At 34.5% G+C, this 17,726-nt stretch overlaps 2 protein-coding genes across 2 annotated transcripts; both read right to left on the reverse strand.

Moving 5' to 3' along the window:
- Positions 1–1,178: 1,178 nt before the first annotated feature.
- Positions 1,179–3,260, reverse strand: LOC113725726 (bark storage protein A). The gene is made up of 6 exons (XM_027249062.2): positions 2,951–3,260; positions 2,786–2,853; positions 2,252–2,407; positions 1,965–2,171; positions 1,646–1,825; positions 1,179–1,534 (listed from the first exon to the last, which is right to left on the reverse strand). Exons 1-6 carry the CDS (start codon positions 3,177–3,179, stop codon positions 1,355–1,357), a joined length of 1,020 nt encoding a protein of 339 aa, XP_027104863.1. The 5' UTR covers positions 3,180–3,260; the 3' UTR covers positions 1,179–1,354.
- A 4,381-nt stretch (positions 3,261–7,641) lies between these two features.
- LOC113725727 (bark storage protein A-like) lies at positions 7,642–9,935 on the reverse strand. Its single transcript, XM_027249063.2, has 6 exons — positions 9,711–9,935; positions 9,500–9,567; positions 9,225–9,380; positions 8,472–8,681; positions 8,138–8,314; positions 7,642–7,915 (listed from the first exon to the last, which is right to left on the reverse strand). Exons 1-6 carry the CDS (start codon positions 9,913–9,915, stop codon positions 7,766–7,768), a joined length of 966 nt encoding a protein of 321 aa, XP_027104864.1. The 5' UTR covers positions 9,916–9,935; the 3' UTR covers positions 7,642–7,765.
- Between the last annotated feature and the right edge of the window lie 7,791 nt (positions 9,936–17,726).

Raw genomic sequence — 17,726 nt, forward strand, 5'->3', positions numbered from 1 at the left:
TGGTTTAATGGTAGGATAAATTGATAACAAGATTATAGTTTATGGGGGTAAAGTGATAATAATTTTAAAAGTTAAAATGTCTTATCACTTAGATTAATAATTTCGTTAAGTTTGACCATTAGTCTTAGGGGTAAAATGACTAAAAAATAACGTTAAGGGGGAAATTGATAGTAACACCTAATGTTGAGGGGGGTAAAGTAAAGTGATAATAACCCTAAATAAAAAGGAATTCATTTTACAAATTTTAGTTGCACAAAAATTAACTAAATAACATGAAATTAAACCAACCAAATGTATGCACTTATTTTTAATTCCACTATTTTTAACTTAAATTAGAAAATCCCTTTCATAATTTCCCTACTTTGTTAGTTTTCCATATGAAAAAAAACTTCAACTTTGGTTTCCATATGGCATCAAAATTGGAAAACAGATGACCAGATGTACAACAGCAATTGTAGGCCTACACAGGAAGGGTGAAAAAACAAGAGTGAGAAACCCTAGTAATGTTGAACCATCTGAATTAAACTGCTAAAGAAGGTGAACAACAGACAATGAAAACCAAGATTATACGATCAAGGTCCTAGAAGTATTTAGTTGGTTGACAATTTTCCACACCAATAAGCATTTGATTCTAAGGATGCTGAATATTTTAATCTTATCAAGCGAACGTGCGTTTAGATTAACTGTTTTTGGGGGTGTTTTTAAAAAATTTTACTTTAACAGAGTTTTTATAATATATTTTGGAATATTTTTAGAAAATATTTTGGAATATTTAAGAGTAAAAGAGTTTTTAGAATATATTTTGAGATATTTTTTTAAACATTAAAAAAAAATAAGACTACTTTTTAGAATACCTTTTAAAAATTTTAATAGTATTTGAAAAACTAATTATTGAAAAACTCAGCAATCCCGTGACTGCTATGAAACTTTTTATCAAATATTGATCTATACATGCCATAAGTAACTTGTAAATTTCATTTAAGATTTGATTTCTTTGTAATGTAGTTCATAAATACTTGTGTAAATTTCGCATTCATTCTTTTTTCTAGTTGGACTACATAATCATGGGCCTAGAAGTATTTAGTTGTGAAGGTTTCAGTTACAAATCTAACCATAATACCTGTTACTTTCAAGATCTCTCAATATGAAAGAAACACGGAACAATGCTTCACCCAAGATTGGCCTTGGAGGAATGGCAAGAAATTCTTATTCGAAATGCGAGAAAACGCTTTGATGGTACATGTTTATTCCAAAAAGACGTCAGTGCACATTGAAGTCTGTCTAGTTTAGTTTCTTTGTCTATTAGCAAATGAGTTCTCAAACTCCTCTTGATTAACTTGAATCTCTGTTGCGGCTAAATAGACAGTTGAAAGTGAAATCCTCGCAATGTCTTCACAAATTGGACAACAGCCTTGGCTACATTTGATGCTGCAAGAGGGCCAAACAGACGAATAGTATTGTCTCCATCTTCTGCTCCAGCTAAATCCGATAGTCCTCGTATGACAATTACCTTGAAGCCATTCGATAAACATGTCTGCAATTCCAGAAAACATGAACATAACAAGTTATCTTGACTAGTAATTATGCGCGCCCGAGTTTCTAAGCAGATATATTCTTCAGATTAGTTTTGGTGGGAGGCGTTTACCATAACTACAGCTGCACTCTCCATATCAAGTGATGAAACATGAAAAGTTGTATAGAGGAACTCCCTGTAAGCTGCATTGTCCACAAAAATGTTGGCAGTTGCGCCATTCAGTCCAACAACTACCTTGGGCTTTTCAGGAAGGCACAAGCTCGAGTTCACGCACTGTTCCAGCGCCATCCCCTGTATTAGTGAAAATGCATCCATTAGATTCAAGGGCTAGTTGAAGACAACTTAAGAGGAAAAAAAATGTTTTAGGCAGCAGCAATTAGCTGGCTGCAAAGCGAATGAGGATGTTACGTATTAGCGATAAGTAACTCACCTCCAGACGAGAAGATACTTCTAGCCAATTCTGACTTGTCTGAAACCAAAGTGTTCTTTCAGGAGCATTAGGCTTTCCTGACTTAGAGTAGAAGAACTCCGTCGAATACCCAATGCTCCCCAACTCATTGTCTCCTCCATTGGGAACATCATAGCTTCCAAAGTCCAGTTCAGCAACATCATTTGTCGGTATTGTTGCCTTGAATTTCTGCAAAATGAAGAGATTGTACGCAAATAAACTCGTAGTCTGCACATACAGAGGCAGGAAATGAGCCAAATGATTATTACCACCCAGTCCCATAACCCTGTTTGAGCAAACTGCTTAGGGATGATGACATCTCCTATGGACATGGAATTGTTAGCATTGCCTGCAATGCCAAAGTGTACAATTCCAATCACGCGAAAGACATCCAACATCTGTTGTGTTGCTGCTGCAGCATTCACCTGAGTGTACCACAATTAGACATTTCTTGAGGTAGTAGTACTTAACAGAAAAAAAGCAATGGCCGAAATAGAAAAATTCATTATTGCCAAACTTCCTTCAGTGATTAGCTTGTTACTAATGTTATACACCCTTTTACTTATCAACATGAATAGCTAAGCAAATGAAAATGATTTTGCCAGCACTGTAGCTCTTAAGCAAGCAGTATCTTTGCTTACGATTTAAATACTACTGTCTAACTTAACCGATCAACTCAACTTTCTGATTTGTGAACTAGATTGGCCAGTGAACTAAGACACCATAGTTGCTGATCACAAATCATAACAACTACAAGCAACTGTCTGTAATAACCAGACCAGAAGGATGTGAAATGAACCTACCATTCCCTCTCCACATCTTACATAAATGACTTTTGATCCTCCTATGCTCCCTACGCGAAACCGTCTCCCTGTAAGAAACCAACCACCATTTTCAATCATCATAATCGATACACTTGCGCTTTTAGTACCATATTGAAGCGTATGCATTGGGGATTGATCATGTACCTGACAAATCCACATAAGGGTGCTTCGGGTTAGGCTTGAAGGCACCAGTAGCGAAAAAAGCATCTTCTTCCGGGGCAAAAACCGTAATAAGACCAAGATAAGGCCCATTGCGATTCAGCTCTTTGAATGTCCTACTAGCAGAGATTGCCTTCCTTTCGGATGAAACGGCTATAAGCGAGGAAACGAAAACTAGCATCAACAAAAGCCATTTGACTTGGTTTCCAGCCATTGTATGGTTCTCCTTGCTCTGAACATCAGCTACATACTTATCATGGTGGGGGTGGTCGGCCTTCCCATTCTATGGGGCCAAAGTACTGCACAGATGCCAAGGTGATTCTAAACAAATTGAAATAATTTGATTAATTTATTAGTAACACGGGATTCATGTTTAGCTCATATATTACTATTAAGGGATAATTTCACAAACCTCCCCTAAGATTTATAACAATTTCAGACAGTACCCTCCAAGTTTAAAAAATTATACATATCTCCCCTCATTGTCTGAAATGACAAAAATAACCTTCATCCAATGTTGAATTTAAAGTCTCCATGAAGAGAACTAATGTATTGTAAATTAAATTTAGTAAATCCTTTGAAAAAAGTGAAAAATGAAAAAAGAAGAACAAGAGTAATAAACTTATTTATCTTGTCATAGACACCCACAAAACCTAAACCCAATCTTACTCCATATAGTGGTGATTTTAGAGTAAATAAAAATGTTAGTTTCCTCCACACATAGATTCTTATTGAATTAGTTTTGTTGGCCAAGTAGGTATCAATATTTTTTTAGTGGATAGGAATAAATTTACTAAAGAATTTTATAAAAATGTGTGAGTAATGTTTTGAATTTAACGTTACTAAGGAGTTTTGTTTTTCTGGAGGATAATCATCTAAGGGCGTTTTAGGATTTTCAATGGGGAATTGTTGCTTACATCAGCAAAGTGAGTTTCAAAGTATTTTTTAAGGGAGGTTTTTGTAATTATTTAAACCTAAGGGGTACTATCTGTAATTATCATATACCTCAAGGAAGGTTTGTAAAATTATCCCTACTATTAATGCTGGGTCAAAAAAGTAACATCTTAGCGACTCTGCTACTATAACAACGATTGGCTAAAACTTGTACTAGTCTTTCAGCCTTTCAGGCGACAGGTACCGGGCAGTCACTTTTTTACGACCAACTAATCAAGGTCAAAAAGATCAGCCATATAGAGGACTAGTATGGGTAAATTCTGCAGTGTAATCGGATATTTGAAGACAGGTGTGGAAAATAAAACATATGGCAAAGAAGGTGGCACGTTGTAACTTGACATATATGGACCAAGAAGGGAATATTTGTACAAAAGCAAATGGAGACCTATAATCAGGGTTTGAAAATATTGTGTGCTGCATAAGCTCAAAATGCATAAGCTCAAAATGTGTTGGAGTGTCACAGAATTAACATAAATATAAAGGGTCTAAGAATAAAACATTTGTGAGGAAACGTAAGCAGTACTAATTACTAAACAAAGCCATCGTGGGGCCACCAAAGAGGAAACGTATTACGTACTAAAGGGAAACTAGTAAATTTTATATTTAACAAATTTTAAATATGTGAAAGTAAAAAATTTTTGTCCATAGCATACCACTTCTTTATGAGTTTTTTGCATTACATCAACAAAATACTAACTATTTATGGGTTTTTTATTCTGAATCATTACATTTATGTAAAATACATATATGTTTGTAACTAAATTGGAAAAAGTATTATACTTATACTTTTACGAAAGGAAAACTAGTAGATTTTGCATTTAACAAATTTTAAATATTTGAAAGTAAAAAAGATTGCGCCCATAATATATCAGCTCTTTATGGATTTTTTTGCATTACATCAACAAAATACTAGCTATTTATGGGCATTTTATTCTGAATCACTACATTTACATAAAATACATAAATGTTTACAACTAAAATTGAAAAAGTAATATACTTATATTTTTACAAAAGAGAAACTGGTAAAATTTGTATTTAACATAAATTAAATATGTTAAAACAATATTAAAGGTGATTTTATTAGTCAATTTGACCGAATCATGTAAATCTTCTGTGTCTTTTTATTTGCTTTATTATTTGTCTTTATTGGATTGCCGCAACCCTTTTATATGGTCGATTTTACCGCCTAATTATTTTATGGCTGGTGTCTACCGCCTAAACATTATATGGTCGGTTATACCGCCTATTTTGTTCTCACTTGAGTTTGTCTATTTCCTGGGTCAGTCCTAACAACCTTATCCAAATGTGATAGCTTCCTAGTGCAGTTACCACATGAAATTATTTAACTTGGATGTTGTGATTTCTCCTCGATCCTTCTACTTAAATAGCTCCTTTGGGAGGACAAATTTGGTGAGAAAATAAAGGACTAAGCAAGAAAGTAGAATATTTCTGGCATTTAGGAGTATTTGTAGGAAAAGAATAGAAATAAAAGGAGGCATCTCACGTTTCTTTCAAACTACAAAATACTGTTAGTCCAAAATGGTCAATCCAAAACTGTTAGTAGCTGAATAAATAATAACTATATAAAATTTGAATTTGAACTTCAACATTTATACATATGTCATAGATCTAATGGTGATAATGTATATATTATTAGTGCATATAAGATTTACTCGTATTTTAATATAATATTTTGTGATGTCATGTGAATTTCAAGTTTTAAGGGCATTTATGTAAAATATTTTCCTTTTACTTCTCTCCACTCTCAAATAAAGAAGAATCATTTCATTCTCTTTATTTCCAAAAGCTCCCAAACAACATGAAAAAATATTACAATATTTGCTAGCTATTCTATTCTTTTCTTTTCTAACTTAAACTTTCTCTCTTTTTTTTCCTTCTGCCAAACTAGTCATTGGTGTCAACTGTTTTGACTATTGTCTGTCCAATTGTGGATAAACTGAGAATTGAATGAAAAGTTTTTTAATTTTTTTCTTCAGAGTCTGTGCTAATTGTAATGGTAACTTTTCAAACTAACCCCTCTTATTAATGCTTTTAAGCTTTTTGAAAGTTTACTCTTTTTTTTTTTTTTTGACTGAAGATATAAGTTGTACTACAAGTTATGCAAGTGCGGTCAAGAGAGATGTTTTAGTATGAGAAATAAAAAGGAATTCGATTTACAAATTTTAGTTGAACAAAAATTAACTAAATTACATGAAATTGAACCAACCAAATGTATGCACTTATTTTTAATTCCACTATTTTTAACTTAAATTAGAAAATCCCTTTCATAATTTCCCTACTTTTTCAGTTTTTCCATGAGAAAAAAACTCCAACTTTGGTTTCCATATGGCATCAAAAAACAGATGATTTAATAAATTGTCTAGATGTACAGCAACAATTGTAGGCCTACGTACGTAGGAAGGGTGAAAAAACAAGAGTGAGAAACCCTAGTAATGTTGAACAATCTGAATTAAACTGCTAAAGAAGGTGAACGGCAGACAATGAAAACCATAATCGTATACTCTTGGTTTTGGCTGACAATTTTCCACACCAATATGCATTTGATTATAAGAATGCCAAAGATTTCAATCTTATCAAGTGATTGACAAAGATAGCTGTGTTATCCTATACCGCATGCCCGTGACTGCAATCAAAACTCTTTATCAAATATTGATCTATAAACATTTTTTTTTCAAACGGTGATTTTATATGTCATCGTAAAAATTTTACAGTAACTAGACAAGAATCCAAACAAAAGGGACAACAGTCCCACAATATTCAAAATATTGATCTATAAACATGCCAAAATATTATTTTTATTTCATTTAAGATTTGATTTCTTTGTAATATAGTTCACAAATACTTGTGTAAATTTTTCATTCATTCTTTTTCAAGTTGGAGTACATAATCAAGGTCCTAGAAGTATTTAGTTGTGAAGGCTTCAGCTACAAATGTATCAGGATTAAGTTCTTGTTAAGTTGAATGGTTCAATCGTTTGTCTCCCATGATGGACAAGGGGGTAAAGGAGTTGGTGGGTTGTGAGCATTTCATTGTTAAAATACTTAAAACTACCTGTCTACATCAAGCTAACACTGGCAGCAGCTGTGGAATAAAATTTTCTTGCAATTTTTGATTGGATTTTAGAGAATGAGTCGCTTTTCTTTTTTTTTTTTTTTTCTTTGGAGGTGTAAGTGTTATTCAGAGTCAGCAAATAATCTTCATTTGTCAAAGTCAGAGAGGTGGTCGTAGGCATTTCACAGTTCGAGACCCTAATGTCAAAAGTAATTGATTCAGGTCAAATATATATGGTATAGGCCAAAATTTAGACCTTGTAATTGAAACATTTAAAAGCCCTTTTCAAGCTTTAGCAAGTAGGAAGCATGTGCCCCCACGTGAATGGGCTGGTGGTTGGCGCCTCTTCCTCGGGACCGTCAGGTCATGGGGTCGAACCTCCGCAGCAACATCAGTTCCGCCGTGTTTCTAACGTGCTAGGTCGGGTTGGGGCGCCTGACTGGGCCGGAGTGGGATTAGTTGGGCCGCCTTTACGGACTTGATCCGGACACCCACTTCGTCGACAAAAAAAAAAAAAAAAAAAAAAGTAGGAAGCACGTATAAAGCTGCCATCATTTTTTGGTTAAATGGTACGTCAATGGTTGAACTTTGCCTTACTTTTCTATGCCTTTATTAACAACATAAAAAAATTATTCCTTGGAACCAACTCATGATAATTAATAGCATAAATTATTCATTTTCTTGTGTTAGGAACATAAATTATTCACCGGACCAGCTGATGGGATCTTCAGTGGATCATTTCCAAGTGTAGTAACTACCTGCATCGGGTTAAACTTATCCCTGCTTGTTTAGTTTTACAAAATTGGAAACTGAAAAAGTCTTAACATCATAACTCTCACTCGAATCCTCTCCTTCTTCTTCTGATCCAGCTAAATTAGCCAGTCCGCGGATGGCAATCACAGAGTGGCCATTCGCCAAGGATGTCTGCACATAACCAAAGACAAGTTATCTTCCTGCTGCTACGTGTATACTGTTTTCTTGGGGTCAATTTGAGAGGATAAATTTGAGATCAGATATTCAATTGCAGGGAAGATTCTTCAAATTGGTTCTAGTTTGATGAAGAAACGCTTTTACAAAAGAATAAAGTAGCAGAAAAAGCAGTGAGGATGAAAGTACTCGATCTGGTAACAAGACAATAAAAATTACCATGATTACTGCTGCGCTCTCCATATCAATGGAGGCAACATCAAAAGTTTTGTGGAGGAAATCTCTGTAAGCTGCATTGTCAACAAAAAAGTTGGCAGTTGTACCGTTGACGCCAAGAACTAGCTTAGGCTTTTGAGGGAGGCAAACTTTGTTTAGGCACTGGTTTAGCTCAATTCCCTGTTTGAACAAAACTACCACCGTTAGAATCAAAAAGAATTTACTACATTGAAATGTGCGAGAGGGGTTGTCTCATTTTCGCTTGAAATAGAATTTGGCAACTTAAAATGAGGGTAAAGAGAATGTTAATTCTAGATCTGAATCTGTGCCTTATTACCTCTAGAGTGGAAGCGATTTGCAGCAAATCCTCGGATGCCTCGAACCAAAATTTTCTTTCCGGAACATCAGGCTCTCCTGTCGGGGAAAAGAAGTACTCTTTCATATAAGCCACGCGACCCAACAGATTATATCCGTCAGCGGGAATGTGATAGCGTCTGAACTCTAGGTCAGCAACCCCATTATCTGGCTGTGCTGCTGTCTCGGATTTCTGCAATATGCATGCATGCCCAGATGAAGATACATGCAAAAATGCAATTCCTCGAATATTGGAAAAAAAAAAAAAAGAACACGTAGAATAATTTTGAAGCAAGGAAAGGACTAAAATTATGTCCACTTCACAAAAACATAAATAAATAAAGAAAACGAGGAATTCAATTGCACCATCAGGTATTTAGGCTTTCCATTAATTGGAGCTGCTGTCTACTGCATACGGAGGGAGGAGAAAAGCACCATCCAAATCCAAAAGGCAACTGGTTCAAAAGCCTTGCTTGCGAATTTCAGTAATTAGCACATTTTTCGCTTTTTTTTTTTCTTTCTTTCTTTTTTTGGTAAGCGAGAGATCATAATTCCAAAATCTCCTACTTCAATGTTTTGTTTCCACGGTTCTTTTGTCAAGTTGAGTGTAGTGATTCGAATTCTTAGTGATACTGACTGAATTGTTGGCAGTTGGCACTGATTGTGTGCGCTTTATGAAACTTTAGGTTTTACCTTTAAGGGAAAAAAAAAAAAGAAACAAAAGAATTAATATTACCAGCCAGTCCCATATTCCAGTTTGAGAAAACTGCATTGGGATGACAACATCTCCCACGGACAGGGAACTGTCGGCGCCGCCCGCAGTGCCAAAGTGTATAACTGCTCTAATTTTGAAGAAGTCCAACAGTACTTGGGTCGTTGCTGCAGCATTCACCTGATTAATTCAATCCAAGCAAAATTATTGAAACCTTTTTTACTTGTACAAAAGCTCCCAAACTAACGACGGGCGGCAAAACTAGAAACTGGGACCTATTGGAACTCAATCACGCTTACCAGTCCAGTTCCACATCCGACGATAATGACATCATTAGACCCTATGGTCCCGATGTGATAACGCCTGCCTGCAATGAAATAAATTATTAGGAGATTAAAAGTCAGCAACGAATTTCGATCATTATTATGAGGAAGAAAAAAAAACAGTAGTAGGAATAATTAATGGTTGCGAAGCAGATTTAATGCACGGGAAATATATATAGATATTTGCCTAAGAAATCCACGTAGGGGAGTTCTGGATCAGGCTTGAAGGCACCAGAAAAGGGTGTCTCCTGATTGCCGCTATCAGAGGAGATAAGACCAAGAGAAGGCACCTGCTCGATTGCCCGAGGCAAAGGAGTGGCTAAAACATTGACCGCTAGAGAAGAAATCACAGCTGAAACCAGTAAAAGCAATTTCATTTGTTTTCCAGCCATTTTATGCTACTTCTCTCGCTCTCCTAATCTCCTTGCTCTCTCAACTCGACTGCATGGTGCCTATTTATAGCACAAATTGCGGTAAGATTTGCCAGCTACCATCTGTAAATACACTCTTTAACTTTTCGCCACAAACCATATTCTCTCCTGCGTTATTAATATTGTCGCTTTCCAAATTATGTTTCCGGGGCCAAATTAACTCGCTGTTCTTGATTGTATACCGTTAAAGTCAGTAATCAATAATGTGGTCCAACATTTCAATTATTTTCACAAGAATTAAGGTCCACCAGTTGTGGCACTTCCTCGATCATCAGATATCATTACTTACAAGCCATAATATGGATATCATTTCATGTTCTTTGCAACCAGCCATACTGTAATCTCAGACATCAGGGGCGGATTTACAGTGGGGGCACTGGGGGCACGGCCCCACTGCCCTCCTTAAATTCCTATAATACTCCTATAATTTTGATACAATTTTACTGGTGCCCCCCGAATTTTTTTAAAAAAATATAAAAGAATGGGTCACAAAATTTATATCATTCACTTTCCTCCTCTAAGGACCAAATATCAATTATATCAGTCATTACTTTTGGTCCCCACTCTCCAAATTCCCTTTACTCCTGTGGTCCCCCATTTCACTTCACAACCCACGACTCCTCTTCTTCCACACCCAACTAACCATTCTTTTTTTTTTATTACTTCATCCAATCATCATTAATCATTTACTTCCTTTGTCCCCATTCCCCAATTTTCTTTTCCTCTTTTGCCTCTTGGTTGTCCCCACTGAAAATGGTCTCTCCCATCAAATAGTCCGATCCTGGTTTTCCTGTCATGAAAATGGTGTTGTTGACTACTTCAAACAGTGTTCCATTAAAGGAGTAGGCTTTTTGAAAACCAAGACCTGCTTTCTTCAGTTCAACCGCAAGAAACCAGTCCTTGAAGCTGACTTCTTTCCAATTAAATAACGTGATACGGGGCACAAAGGAAGTAAAGGGACCTAAGTCTGCCACAGTGCCACTGATTTGCAACTCTTTTCACCAATTTTGGGAGACCATTGAAATCAGGTTTTAAACAATTACTTCTTATTATTATTATTTTAAATTTGTTTGCAAATATATTTCTAGAGCATGAGATTATTACTGTTTTAGAGAAATTTGAAAATTGATTAGTTAATGTAATAACTAATAAATGGGTTATTTGATATTTGATAAATATTTTAACTTGTGAAATGGTGATTTTATAGATTTATAATTTATTTTTTATTTTCCATGATTAGTTTCTTATTTGGAGTTAATGTAATGATGAATAGAGGGCCATTTGACATTTATTTTAACTTTTAAATTATTCTTATATGGATCCTTTTGTCTAATTAACTTGATTAGGTTCATATATTCTGATTAATGATTTGATATAGTAATGAATGAATAAGTTGTGATTTGATATAGTAATGATATGTTGTGATTAATGATTTAATAAATAACTTTAACTTGTAAAATAGTTCTTGGATAGATTATTAGATTTTATTGTACATTTAATATTTTAATTGGATTAGTATCTTATATATTGATTTTAATTTCTTTAGCTATGGAGAGATATTTCAAGAGGAAATCAATGGAAAAAGAGCCATCTAATAAAGAAGAAGCCAAGGATAATGAAGGTGCAAAAAATGACAATAAAAGAAGTTTTTAAATAAAATTATTATTACATTAATAATTTTGAGTTTGTCTTTTTATGTTTTTCATGGAATATACATATCAATTGTACTTGTTAGTGAATTTATTTATTTTTTGCTCAAAAAATTAAAAAAAAGAGTAGATAAAAAATTTTAGTATTATTTGTGCCCCCACTAAGATTTTTTTCTGGCTCCGCCCCTGTCAGACATGCTTCCTTAAACATGGATCGAATTGTGTTGTTAAAAGTTTAAGCAATATTAGAAAAAAAAATTTGATTTTGATGCATCATTTAACTACATGGTTTCCTAGTTCTAAAAAAAAAAAAACAAAAAACTAACAAGTATGCCTAAAATTTCAGAGCTTTCGAGAAAGCAAACGGATGGCTTTCTGACCGATGATTGATGACTAAGGATTTTTTTTTTTTTATTTTTGGGTGAATGATTGATTAAGGTAGGAGATAGAGATACGCCATATGCATCACGCGCTATAAATACTAGTGATAAGAACAAAAACACCAATTTTTTTTTTTTTTTGCTTTGAGCTGTAAAAGAAAAGAACAAGAATAAATTAATCAGATTTAAATACGTGTCACGTCCAGTAGATATTAAGTGCTTGTTCCGAGCTGGTTATTATTATCAAGTTTGTTAGCTAAGAACACAAGCCCAACACCAACGTGGAGATTGAAGATGTTATGTTTCACAAAAAAGCATTGTATGAAGGCACATTGACATTAGTTAATTGGTAAGTACTCTTTTTTAAAAAAAAAAAAAAAAAGAATTAAAGTTATTTAACTCCTTGATGACTCAAATTCGTGACCCCTCAGTTACGAATAAAATGTATGTTTTACCAATTAAATCACGTTCCATTATCTTACACAGTGAAAAATATTAAGTTGAAGCAATAGAGTGAAACTTGTAGTGCAAGGTAGTTGATATTCATACTAATCTAAGTGCACATAGCTCGCGTAACACGAAACAAAGTTTGACAAGGAACCTTATCGAAATGTAGAAGCTTCCTAGCGCAATTACCATATCGAATTGTTTTACTTCAATACCTTGAGTTCCTAGCTAGCCCTGTAATATATGAACATTATAGGGCAAACTTACAGAAGAAGAAAGGATGAAAAATAGTGATATATACTTTTTGACGTGGTAACAATATCCTGTGATTTTTTTTGTCCTTGGAGCTCTTTGCGCATATCATGCATGCGATTTTCTGGTAGCATATATGGCCTAAATATAATAGGATGGCCAAGAAGTTGCGTTGTTTTTAATAGTTGGGTGACACTTTTTACTGAGGATAAATAAAAAGTTAAGTGACATTTTTTACTAAGAAAAAAGTTGGGTGACAGAGAGAGATAAATGGTAATAATTTGATCACATATTGCACCACTAGGCCTGAAAATAACAATCACAACAAACAAATCGGACAAATGTAAGAATGGACGGAAACAATTTCTCCTGGCCCTGGCCCGCATTAGAGCCCATCTCACACGGAGCCCTGAAAGCACTTTCGCCACTGGACAAAAAAAGCCAAGTTCTGTCACCCCGCTATAGACGTCGAAGATTTGCATACGCCACTCTTGTGGATGTAACAACAATTGTTGTACAGCAAATATTTTGTGGCCATGTCTTGTGAGTCGTGACCTACCCAAAATGGGTTAGGCTTTATAGAAATCCAAGATGTGGAAAACGACCCTTTTCTTTTGGTTCGATTTTCTTCTCTAATTTATCGACCACATTCGCTCCAAGAATTTGCTGTATGGGTCCGTTATCTCTCTCTCTCTCACACACATACACACAAAGAGACACACATCCCCCCAAACATGCTAGCCTCAGACTCACATCCCCTTTCTTCCTTTATGTTTAAAGGAGTAAAACACAGTTCGAGGTGGCATTTATTTTTTTCTGCTGTACATGCATTTCACTAAGAACAGTACAGAACGGACTATCCAAAATGTAATGAACTTCCCAACTGCGACAACTGCAGTTTCCCGTATCTAACAATCTTCGCGTATCATAACTATGTTTCTCACAAATTCTTTTTCTAGAGCCATACGGATGTTTTTTTTAGGCTGAAAGCCATCCAAATTTTATTAGAAAATCAACTATTTTTAAATACTTATTCATATACCTTTAACTGTTCAACTGCAACATCGTCCATGAATATCAGAGCAAGTCTAAATTCAAGAAATTGCTCTAATAAAGCAAGATATGCCCATGCATTACATTTCTTAAGTTCTGACATTAATCGAAGGCAATAACAAATTGCCAAACAAACTGCGCATGATAATCCTCTACCACAAATTAAATGAGGATGAAAAAGTCAGGTACTAAATGATTCAAGCTTTCTTCTTCAATCCATAAACAATTCCTAATCTTCTAAGCAAATCCGAGTTCCAAAATTTTCAACTCTCATTTTCAATAATATCTTTCTTGTTTGACAAATGTGCTAAGCTCCTGACTCTGACAATCTACCGATGAAAATGAATAAAATTCAATTAGACATTAAAATGAATTACACACAATTCTGAGAGCCCCGGCAAAGCGAGTTAGAGAGGAAGCAGATGATGCGAGTTTTTACCGAGGGAGGGATCGGCAGGTGGAAGAGAAAAGCTGAGCTCGGAGAAGGGAAGGTGCTCGAGAGATCACCGGATTTCGGAGCCTAGATAGCGCCATGGATCATCCGCAGGCAGATTCGGGCTCTAAGTTTTCCCTGCCTTCGTTATGCAGAAGATTACAGAGTATGAATTAAACTCAGTTAATATGTTAGCATGTTAATCAAAAGGGAGTTGAACAAAGTTGAAGAGGGGCTCTTCTTTTATTACTAATTAATTTTTGGGTGTGGAATTAAATGAAAAGTTTTTTATTCTTTTTCTTCGGAATCCGTACTAATTGTAATGGTAACTTGTCAAACTAACCACTCTTATTCATGCTTTAAAGAGAAATTAAAAATAGTTTTTTGAAAGCTTACTTTTTTTTGTCTTTTTTACGGAAGATATAATTTGTACATGCAAATGCAGTCAAGAGAGATGTTTAAGTAATAGTATGAGAAATAAAAAGATAAATAAAAGGGTTATTATCACTTTACCTCTTAAACTATATCATTACTGTTAATTTATCCCATAATGTTATCTTTTAGTCATATCTTTTCATTTTACAACATTACTGCATTGTTGTTATCACTTTATCCCTTTAAATTATGGTGATATAATCGTTTTACTTTCTAACATTATTTTCTATATATTTTACCCTATCATTAATCTAAAAAGTATGTTCAAAAATTGTTAAATGTATTTATCTTTTTTATATATAATTAAAAATAAAAAATTGGAATAATTATTCTTCCTTTTTTCCACTCTAAGATTCCAAAAACATAACAATAAAAGGGTTTCTTCAAATTTCTTTTTTCACACTTATTAATACTAAGAAAAGAAAAGGAGATAGGACAGAAGGAGTCAAAAAATTAGATTTTGCAAAGAAAAAAAATAAGGAAGAATATAATATTATCGTATTGTTTTAATATTTTTGAAATTAGGATTGGAATTGGGTAATAAATAGAAAAGTAAAAGTAATTTTAAAATAATAAAAATATTGAATTCTTTCTTATTTGTATTAAAAAAAGAATTGTGCTCTCTCTCTCTCTCTCTCTCTTTTCCTCCGCTATTTTTCTTTTTTTTTAATATTAATAAGATTGTCAAGATAAAAGAGATTAATGCTTTGACTTTTTTTCTTAATATTAAAAAGGAGAAAAACCACTCTAAATTTTTTATTATTTTTGTTATATAAAAAAGAGGCTGCTATTTTCTAAAGTTTTTTTAACTTGTTAAGCTGGTTTAATGGTAGAATAAATTGATAACAAGATTATAGTTTATGGAGGTAAAGTGATAATAATTTTAAAGGTTAAACATGTCTTATCACTTAGATTAATAATTTCATTAAGTTTGACCATTAATCTTGAGGATAAAATGACTAAAAAATAATGTTAAGAGGGAAATTGATAGTAACACCTAATGTTGAGGGAGGTAAAGTAAAGTGATAATAACCCTAAATAAAAAGGAATTCATTTTACAAATTTTAGTTGCACAAAAATTAACTAAATTACATGAAATTAAACCAACCAAATGTATGCACTTATTTTTAATTTCACTATTTTTAACTTAAATTAGAAAATCCCTTTCATAATTTCCCTACTTTGTTAGTTTTCCATATGAAAAAAACTCCAACTTTGGTTTCCATATGGCATCAAAATTGGAAAACCGATGACCAGATGTACAACAACAATTGTAGGCCTACACAGGAAGGGTGAAAAAACAAGAGTGAGAAACCCTAGTAATGTTGAACCATCTGAATTAAACTGCTAAAGAAGGTCAACAACAGACTATGAAAACCTTGATCGTATAATCTTGGTTTTGGTTGACAATTTTCCACACCAATATGCGTTTGATTATGAGGATGCTGAATATTTTAATCTTATCAAGCCGCTTGCCCGTGACTGCTATGAAACTTTTATCAAATATTGATCTATACATGCCATAAGTAACTTGTAAATTTTATTCAAGATTTGATTTCTTTGTAATGTAGTTCATAAATACTTGTGTAAATTTCGCATTCATTCTTTTTTCTAGTTGGAGTACATAATCATGGTCCTAGAAATATTTAGTTGTGAAGGTTTCAGTTACAAATGTAAGCATAATACCTGTTACTTTCAAGATCTCTCAATATGAAAGAAACACAGAACAATGCTTCACCCAAGATTGGCCTTGGAGGAAGGGCATGAAATTCTTATTCGAAATGCGAGAAAACGCTTTGATGGTACATGTTTATTCCAAAAAGCCTTCAGTGCACATCGAAGTCTGTCTAGTTTAGTTTCTTTGTTAAACCAATTATTAGCAAATGAGTTCTTGACTCCTCTTGATTAACTTGAATCTCTGTTACGGCTAAATAGACTGTTGAAAGTGAAATCCTCGCAATGTCTTCCCAAATTGGACAACAGCCTTGGCTACATTTGATGCTGCAAGAGGGCCAAACAGACGAATGGTATTGTCTCCATCTTGTGCTCCAGCTAAATCTGATAGTGCTCGTATGACAATTACCTTGAAGCCATTGGATAAACATGTCTGCAATTCCAGAAAACATGAATATAACAAGTTATCTTGACTAGTAATTATGAACCCCCTTGTTTCTAAGCAGATATATTCTTCAGATTAGTTTTGGTGCGAGGCGTTTACCATGACTATGGCTGCACTCTCCATATCAAGTGATGAAACATGAAAGGTTGTGTAGAGGAACTCCCTGTAAGCTGCATTGTCCACAAAAATGTTGGCAGTTGCGCCATTCAGTCCAACAACTACCTTGGGCTTTTCAGGAAGGCACAAGCTCGCGTTCACGCACTGTTCCAGCGCCATCCCCTGTATTAGTGAAAATGCATCCATTAGATTCAAGGGCTAGTTGAAGACAACTCAAGGGAAAAAAAAAGTGTTTTAGGCAGCAGCAATTAGCTGGCTGCAAAGCGAAGGAGGATGTTACATATTAGCGATAAGTAACTCACCTCCAGACTAGAAGATACTTCTAGCCAATTCTGACTTGTCTGAAACCAAAGTGTTCTTTCAGGAGAATTAGGCTTTCCTGACTTAGAGTAGAAGAACTCTGTCGAATACCCAATGCTGCCCAACTCATTGTCTCCTCCATTGGGAACATCATAGCTTCCAAAGTCCAATTCCGTAACATCATTTGCTGGTATTGTTGCCTTGAATTTCTGCAAAATGAAGAGATTGTACGCAAATAAACTCGTAGTCTGCATTTACTGAGGCAGGAAATGAGCCAAATGATTATTACCAGCCAGTCCCATAACCCTGTTTGAGCAAACTGCTTAGGGATGATGACATCTCCTATGGACATGGAACTGTTAGCATTGCCTGCAATGCCAAAGTGGACAATTCCAATCATGCGAAAGACATCCAACATCTGTTGTGTTGCTGCTGCAGCATTCACCTGAGTGTACCACAATTAGACATTTCTTGAGGTAGTAGTACTTAACAGAAAAACACAATGGCCGAAATAGAAAAATTCATTATTGCCAAAAATTCATTACAAGCAACTGTCTGTAATAACCAGACCAGAAGGATGTGAAATG

This window comes from Coffea arabica, chromosome 2c (genome assembly GCF_036785885.1).
Source record: "Coffea arabica cultivar ET-39 chromosome 2c, Coffea Arabica ET-39 HiFi, whole genome shotgun sequence".
In the NCBI taxonomy this organism is placed as follows: domain Eukaryota; kingdom Viridiplantae; phylum Streptophyta; class Magnoliopsida; order Gentianales; family Rubiaceae; genus Coffea; species Coffea arabica.

What these genes read in the sequence shown, in the direction of transcription:
- LOC113725727 (XM_027249063.2), bottom strand. Translation starts at nt 9,915, where the DNA reads ATGGCTGGAAAACAAATGAAATTGCTTTTACTGGTTTCAGCTGTGATT. An exon ending in CCCCTACGTGGATTTCTTAG is followed by an intron (nt 9,568 to 9,710) that starts GCAAATATCTAT and finishes ATTTCATTGCAG; the next exon opens with GCAGGCGTTATCACATCGGG. An exon ending in TCGGATGTGGAACTGGACTG is followed by an intron (nt 9,381 to 9,499) that starts GTAAGCGTGATT and finishes TGAATTAATCAG; the next exon opens with GTGAATGCTGCAGCAACGAC.
- LOC113725726 (XM_027249062.2), bottom strand. Translation starts at nt 3,179, where the DNA reads ATGGCTGGAAACCAAGTCAAATGGCTTTTGTTGATGCTAGTTTTCGTT. An exon ending in TAAGATGTGGAGAGGGAATG is followed by an intron (nt 2,408 to 2,785) that starts GTAGGTTCATTT and finishes TGGTACACTCAG; the next exon opens with GTGAATGCTGCAGCAGCAAC. An exon ending in CAGGGTTATGGGACTGGGTG is followed by an intron (nt 2,172 to 2,251) that starts GTAATAATCATT and finishes TTCATTTTGCAG; the next exon opens with AAATTCAAGGCAACAATACC.